Source organism: Homarus americanus, unplaced genomic scaffold (genome assembly GCF_018991925.1).
Source record: "Homarus americanus isolate GMGI-L3 unplaced genomic scaffold, GMGI_Hamer_2.0 scaffold47361, whole genome shotgun sequence".
In the NCBI taxonomy this organism is placed as follows: Eukaryota; Metazoa; Arthropoda; class Malacostraca; order Decapoda; family Nephropidae; genus Homarus; species Homarus americanus.
This window is the reverse complement of record NW_024734811.1, coordinates 4,182-12,617: the sequence shown is the minus strand read 5'-3', so window position 1 is coordinate 12,617 and position 8,436 is coordinate 4,182. Positions and strand designations below refer to the sequence as shown.

The 8,436-nt window shown below is 43.2% G+C and overlaps 1 protein-coding gene across 1 annotated transcript; it reads left to right on the top strand.

Annotated features, from left to right (window-relative positions):
- Positions 1–3,464: 3,464 nt before the first annotated feature.
- Positions 3,465–7,954, top strand: LOC121870516 (blastula protease 10-like; the record flags this gene model as incomplete). The annotated part of the gene is made up of 5 exons (XM_042372356.1): positions 3,465–3,546; positions 4,334–4,465; positions 6,609–6,795; positions 7,374–7,561; positions 7,757–7,954. Coding segments are annotated over exons 1-5 (774 nt in total), but the record flags the coding sequence as incomplete, so codon positions are not given.
- Between the last annotated feature and the right edge of the window lie 482 nt (positions 7,955–8,436).

Below are 8,436 nucleotides of genomic sequence, written 5' to 3'. Positions count from 1 at the left end.
CTTGCCATACTATACCTACATGTAGGGTGAGCAAAGTGGCTCCTGGAAAGGTCTGCTTGAGTTGCACAGATAGAGGACCGGATTGCGTGATGCCGAGATGCCGTGCATAAACCATCTTATCTCTGTCGCCCATGTGCAGAGATGTGACTAACCTCCCGATTACACACACACACACACACACACACACACACACACACACACACACACAACAAATAACCCAAAGGCAAAACTCACTAATTGTTTTTTCCTTTTCCTCAGCTGCCACGACCCTGAGGCCGAACACGCCCCAACGACCCAACCTCCGGTGACTCACATCATTATGGACGCTGAGGACCCGTCGAACCACAGAAATAACAAGATGGACTTGGCTGCCTTCTACGTGGCACAATGGGGTGATTTTTTTTTTTTTTTTTTTTTTTTTTTTTTTTTTTAGGTTAAGGTGGGGAAAGGGTGGAAGGCATGCTGGGGCTCAAGGCACAGCCAGACATGAAGGATGGAGAAGTCACAACATATAGTCGTGGGGGGAAAGGTTGGAAAAGAAGTTTAATGAGTTAAACAGAGGGGGACGACACCCCTTGTTTTACATATTACAGAGTTTGTTGGCTAACTAAGCTAACCTAGGATTTAGAATGAGGTTGCACAATGGTTATTTTAGTAGACAATGACTAGATTGATTTTACAATTACAAGTTTATTAACATCTTATACTGTATTACGTTATGGACTCACTCGATTTTGACTTGTTAAATGTGAATTTATATCATCTAAGTTTTAATCTAAGGTGGATCACTGTGGCGGACATAGATGGATCGCGGGTTGGGTTGTTGTAGTGTGGGCAGACTCCGGGGCCACCAGGCGTGGGGTCTCCCTCCGTTGATGTCTTCCCCGCGTAGGTGGTCTGGGCTGTGAGGGTCGCCCAGGAGCTTGTCCCAAACCTTCTTCCCTAGGCGATGGAACCTGAAGTTGAGGGCCTCTGTTTTATTTCTTAGGTGGATGGTTTCCACTGTCTCCTGGTAGGGTGGCGCTTGGCCACTGGCTGACCTCAAACATTTGTTTTGGAAGCTCTGTAGTTGTTGTAGTCTAGTCTTCCCGAGTGTGACGAGTGGTATAGATGGGTACTCCAACACAGGCCTCACCAGCGCCTTGTACAGGTGAACTTGTATCTTCTCAGGCATCAATTTAAAACGTTTTAATTTGGCTGCGGCGACTTTGGCTTTATTTAGTCTGTCCTTCACGTGGGGAATGATGCCCGTCCGAGAAATGATGAGGCCGAGCAGCCTGCCTTGTTTAGAGTACTCAATCTCTTCGTCGTCGATCATCAATGGGGCCGGCTTGAATTTGGCTATGGGTATGACCTCAAATTTCGTTTTGTTTGTTTTTATTTTCCATTTATTTTCATACTCCGAGATCTCCTCTATTGCCCGAGCAGTGAGTCGCGCCATCCTTGCCGTGGACCTTCCTGGGCAGGTGACGATCTGTGTTACATCGTCTGCATACATGACGTACTCGCTGCCGACGATTGGGGGTGGTAGGTCAGCCGTGTAGAGTGTGTAAAGGGTTGGTGAGAGACAAGAGCCCTGAGGCACGCCGCTCGATAGTGAGAATTCTTCTCCAAAATGTTCTTGCATCTTAATTTTGGCTCTGCGGTCCGTAATGAAGTTGCACAGCAGGCGAGTCAGATTTTCGGGTAGCCCCAGTTGTATGATCTTATACTGCAGTCCTGCGTGCCAAACTTTGTCAAACGCCTTGCTGACGTCCCTCAGTACTATATTGCACTGTAGGCGGCCAGTCATGGCATTGGCGATCTGCTCGTAGGCCTGAGCTATGGCGGTGGATGTGCCTCGGTACTGGCGGAAGCCGAACTGGCGGGGATTATACACGTCTTCGTCCTCCAGATACATCCGCAATCGCTTGTTGACTATTTTTTCGAAGATTTTGGCAGGTACCTCTAGCAGCGATATTGGTCGAAAGTTTTCGACTTTGTTTGGAGGCTTCCCTGCTTTTGGTATGAGGCGAATAACGGCGATTTTGAACATCTTAGGGAAGTATCCAGAGGCGAGGCAGGCGTTGCATATATGAGCAAGCCTCTCTATCATGTTGTCGGGGAGTTGAGCCAGGATCTTCTTGTTAATGTGACTTTGACCAGGTGATTTGTTTTAAACCCTTTTATGACGGCTGACACATCTGCAGGAACTATGCGCTCCGTCAGGTGAGTTTGTGGCCAACTTCCCACCTCAGCTTGGGAAGGTAAACATGATACAACCCTGGACTTACCTAGACCACTGTGGACCCTCGGAACCCACCATCCTTTGCTGTGTTTTACTAGCCTTTAGGTAAAGTGAGAATCTTACGGTACTGAAGAGAGAGAGAGAGAGAGAGAGAGAGAGAGAGAGAGAGAGAGAGAAGCGAATGATGAAAGAAAGTAAGAGAGGAAGGAAGATAACTAACGCTGTGGATTACCACCCAGAAGGCTGTAGTATAATACAATTTACAGGATCCTTTTTTTTTGGTACTGTACCTCTCGAGGATTCATAGGTATTACTGCTGGACCTTACAATGTTTTGCTACCTTCATCTCTTTCATCTACAGGAGGTATCAAACCAAGACTGAAACCTGACACAAATATTTATGTTAGTCTTGTTTTATGTGTAGCCTTCGTTGAGGGGAGGGTGATGTAAATGGACAATAACCAGTGATACAAACCCCAGTGCTCGGAGAAAAATTGTACACATTTGAAGATTTCTTACCGGCTTTAATGTATAAACCACTCAATTGTTTCTCTTACTATTGACAACACAACATATATACTGTATATTGTTTCTTATTTTGTATTGTTTTTCATTTTTGTATTTCTTTATTAATATTATTATTAGTGCATTATTATTATCAATTTATTATTTTACTTTAAATTTTTTGTTATAAAATTTATTTACTATGAATTATTATTACATCCTCGCCCCCCAGGCCCTGATTTGGGTCAATGACCTGTGCCCTGGTGGGCTAATCCCCGTAAAAAAAAAATAAATAAATAAATAAAATAAAATTCATAATTTAATCTGCTCTCCAGTCACTAGTTTCGGTGACAACTCGGTTGTGAGTATTAGTGTAAGATAACAGCTGAAAAACAATTAATATCGCAGATGAATTCTGTTCCAGAAGACTGAAGTTCAACTTTCATTAAGTGTAAAAGTGAACCTTAGCTACACTAAGTCGTAGTTAACACGTCATCCGTGGAAGCCATGATTAACCTCGCTAAAGGAGTCTCTCGTTGGCTCTTATATCATTAGTTCCCCACAGTTGCTTACGTTATTAGTGAAAAGGTAAAGTGTGAGTGCGATAGGTGTTTACGTGGCTCATCAAGGTTTGGTTACTGCTACGGGAGTTACAGTCAGTAGTTATGGGGGGTGTAGTGGGGGTACCGAGTTGACTATATTATGGAAGGAAGCACCAAACTGGGTTCAGTGGTGAACGAGTCAACATGGCTGCTCTTGCCTTGTGGTATCTCGCTGTAGCAAGTTTGTTGGGTGTGACCGCTGGCGCCCCTCAGGTTTGTTCCTCTCTGTTAATACTGTCATTTCCTTCCTGGTTTTCATACTTCGTGTTTGCCCAGACTTATTTTATGCAGAATTACTAAAAAATTTTATACACGATATCACAGCGAGAAAACGGCTTAAAGTCATATCATATAAGATTACACAAAGCAGAATGAACCTTACCTTACCTTACCTTACCTTACCTTACCTTACCTTACCTTGCCTTGCCTTGCCTTGCCTTACCTTACCTTACCTTACCTTACCTTACCTTACCTTGCCTTACCTTGCCTTGCCTTGCCTTGCCTTGCCTTGCCTTACCCCGCCTTGCCTTACCTTACCCCGCCTTACCTTACCTTACCTTACCTTACCTTACCTTTTACCCTACCTTTACCTTTTACCTTTTACCTTTTTTACCTTACCTTGCCTTGCCTTACCTTACCTTGCCTTACCTTACCTTGCCTTACCTTACCTTACCTTACCTTACCTTGCCTTACCTTGCCTTACCTTGCCTTGCCTTGCCTTGCCTTACCTTACCTTACCTTACCTTGCCTTACCTTACCTTACCTTACCCCCTCCCCATGTAGGGTGAGCAAAGTGGCTCCTGGAAAGGTCTGCTTAGTTGCACAGATAGGACCGGATTGCATTGATGCCGAGATGCCATTGCATAAACAACCATCTTATCTCTGTCGCCCATGTGCAGAGATGTGACTAAAGCCTCCCGAACACACACACACACACACACACACACAACAAATAACCTAAAGGCAAAACTCACCAATTTGTTTTTCCTTTTCCCCTCAGCTGCCACACGACCCTGAGGCCGAACACGCCCCAACGACCCAACCTCCGGTGACTCACATCATTATGGACGCCGAGGACCCGTCGAACCACAGAAACAACAAGATGGACTCGGCTGCCTTCTACGTGGCCAACGTAAGTGTGTGGTAAGGGATGAGTTTGTGGCCAACTTCCCACCTCAGCTTGGGAAGGTAAACATGATACAACCCTGGACTTACCTAGACCACTGTGGACCCTCGGAACCCACCATCCTTTGCTGTGTTTTACTAGCCTTTAGGTAAAGTGAGAATCTTACGGTACTGAAGAGAGAGAGAGAGAGAGAGAGAGAGAGAGAGAGAGAGAGAGAGAAGCGAATGATGAAAGAAAGTAAGAGAGGAAGGAAGATAACTAACGCTGTGGATTACCACCCAGAAGGCTGTAGTATAATACAATTTACGGGATCCTTTTTTTTTTTTTTACCTCGAGGATTCACATCCAGGTATTACTGCTGACCTTACACAATGTTTGCTACCTTCATCTTTCATCTGGGAGGTATCAAGCCAAAGACTGAAGCCTGACACCAAATATTTATGTTAGTCTTTGTTTTTATGTCTTCGTTGAGGGAGGGGGGTGATGTAAATGGACAATAACCGGTGATACAAACTGATGCTCGGAGAAAAAAAAAATTATGCACATTTGAAGATTTCTTACCGGCTTTAATGTATAAACCACTCATGGAATTATGAGGATTTTTAAAAATATACCTTTGACTTTTGGAGTTATCTGTCTTCATTTGGGAATTTTAACATAACTTATGTGGGCAAAATAAATAACAGACGGACTGGCGGAGGTACTGGCAGACAACAGCTGATGTACAAAAAAGATAGGTAGAGAGTTATAGTCTAACCTAACCTAATATAATCAAACCCAATCAGTTTAACATGAATAGTAGGCAAATTACTGGAAGCAATCATCTCAAAGTCTATTCGAAATCACCTGGAGAAGCACCGATTGATCAATGATTCCCAGCATGGCTTCACAAGCGGACGTTCTTGCCTAACTAATCTATTAACATTCTTTTCATCAGTTTTCGAATCGGTGGACGAGGGGCACAATTATGATGTGGTATATCTCGACTTTAGCAAAGCCTTCGACAGAGTCCCCCACGAAAGACTAATTAGAAAGGTAGAAGCTCATGGCATCAAAGGTGACATCTTTAAATGGATTAGGGCGTGGTTACAGGACAGGAAACAGCTAGTGAGCATTAACGGCACTAAGTCCCATTGGAGCAACGTCACAAGTGGAGTTCCCCAAGGCTCAGTACTTGGACCATTATTATTTATTATATACATAAACGACATAGATATCGGCATAGACAGCAACATAAGTAAATTTGCTGATGACACTAAAATAGGACGTGTTATTAAATCTGACGAGGACTCGGCAAAACTACAGGAAGATCTAAACAAATTTTTCGAATGGTCTGAAAAATGACAGATGAAATTCAACGTGGACAAATGTAAAGTACTCAGTATAGGAGATGTAAACAGGGAAACCAGATACCAGATGAACAACGATGCCATAGAGAAATCCGACTGCGAGAGAGATTTAGGAGTAATGATAAGTAGGAACCTTAAGCCAAGTAAACAATGTGTTTTTGCTCGTAACAAGGCTAATAAAGTACTTGGGTTCATACAAAGGAGTGTTAGTTATAAGACTAGCGAGGTCATCCTAAAACTGTATCTTGCTCTTGTGAGACCGCACCTGGACTACGCAGTTCAGTTCTGGTCACCGTATTACAGAATGGATATAGAATCCTTGGAAAGAATTCAGAGGAGAATGACAAGACTAATCCCGGGCATTAGGAACCTTGAGTATAGAGACAGGTTAAAGCATCTTAATTTGCACTCCCTCGAGAGACGTAGAGCGAGGGGCGACCTGATAGAGGTGTATAAGTGGAAGGCAGGGCTAAACAAAGGGGACATTACAAAGGTACTCAAACTACCCAACCAGGAGCGAACTCGTAACAATGGTTTTAAATTAGACAAATTCAGATTTAGGCGTGAAATAGGTAAACACTGGTTTGGAAACAGAGTAGTGGATGAATGGAACAAGTTACCAAATATCATCATTAACTCGAATATGCTGAATAGCTTCAAACATAGGTTGGATGCTTATATGAGCAATAGGGGTTGGGTGTAAACGGGACTGCCCAGTATGGGCCAATAGGCCCGCTGCAGTTTCCTCCATTCTTATGTTCTTATGTTCTTATGTTCTAGAGCCATTTTCCTTTCCTCAGGACGCTGGGTTCGAGTACACCAACCCAGATTTTGTAGACGGGGTGGAGCTCTTGGAGAAGGACATGATGTTGACGCCTGAACAGTGGCAAGCTTTTCGGGAGAGGAAAGCCATTGCTGATCTGAGAGCCCGATGGGATGAAGGCCCCGACGGCTATCCATATGTACCGTACATTTTCGTGGATGAAGGTACGCAAATATAAGATGGTGCTTTATGTCAGTAATGAACCTAGAACGTAAAATGAAGCAACGCAGCCCGCACAGTTCAGGGGTTGTACAGAAGGACTGAAAGAGAAAAGGTGAAGAAAGGGATTGAGAAAATGATACATGAGAGAGGCTGGGGACAAGAGTACTGATGGGCAGGCGACGAAAAAAAGAAATACCTAAGGCAAGAAAAACAGCTGGAATTTTGTTTTATTCTGCAGACTTAGAGAAGGCGTTTGACTAGGTGCCTCTTGAGGTAGTTTAATGGGTAATGAGAAACGGGTCAAGGTGTGTGTGTTGAGCCATCTTATCAGGGACGACCTAAATAGAGCAGTATACGTACATTTTACCTGATACAAATTAATTTCCATTAAGTTGTAGAAATGGAAACAAGATGTTGTCCCGATTAGGCAGTAATATCAGTCGCTCTCTTAGTCTTAATCGACGATTATCTCTGTTTAGCGTGACAACCATACATACATACATACATACATACATACATACATACATACATACATACATACATACATACATACGTATTTGTTGTCATAATATTCACTCAGGTTCCCGAACTAAGATTGAAGAAGCCATTAACTCCTGGATGGAACACACCTGCATCAAATTCGAGGAGACAACTGATGAGGACCAACCACACCTGAGATTTATTAATGGGACAGGCTGCTGGTCCTATATTGGGGAACTGTGGAACAGGAATGGTCAAGAAGTTTCCATAGGTACTGGCTGTGAAAATGTGAGTACCATGATGGAATATTAAAATAATTCTAAAAATGTGATAGTCCGTTGGTCTTGTGGCATGTTTACACCAGTTAGATATCAACCTTTATACCCTTGGAACACACACTCTGTAACATACATAATTAAAGACTGAGTGAGTCAGCGATAATTGTCTGCTGCATTATATTTTTATCTCTCTCTCTCTTCCCAGTTCGGCACTATCGTTCACGAGTTGGGTCACTCTCTGGGCTTTTTCCACGAACAATCTCGCCCCGACAGAGATACTTACGTCACCATTCTCTTGGACAACGTCATTACCGGGAAGGAACACAACTTTCAAATACAATCTACCGCACTCGATTATGGTGTACCTTACGACTATACTTCAATTATGCATTACGGCTCTACGGTAAGTGAGTTATCCCCGTCCCTTCCCTTACTACTGTTACTGTCATCCCTTACTACTGTTACTGTCTCTTCCCTTACTACTGTTACTGTCTCTTCCCTTACTACTGTTACTGTCTCTTCCCTTACTACTGTTACTGTCTCTTCCCTTACTACTGTTACTGTCTCTTCCCTTACTACTGTTACTGTCTCTTCCCTTACTACTGTTACTGTCTCTTCCCTTACTACTGTTACTGTCTCTTCCCTTACTACTGTTACTGTCTCTTCCTTCCTACTGTTACTGTCTCTTTCTTACTACTGTTACTGTCTCTTCTTACTGTTACTGTTACTGTCTCTTACCTTACTACTGTTACTGTCTCTTCCCTTACTACTGTTACTGTCTCTTCCTTACTACTGTTACTGTCTCTTCCCTTACTACTGTTACTGTCTCTTCCCTTACTACTGTTACTGTCTCTTCCCTTACTACTGTTACTGTCTCTTCCCTTA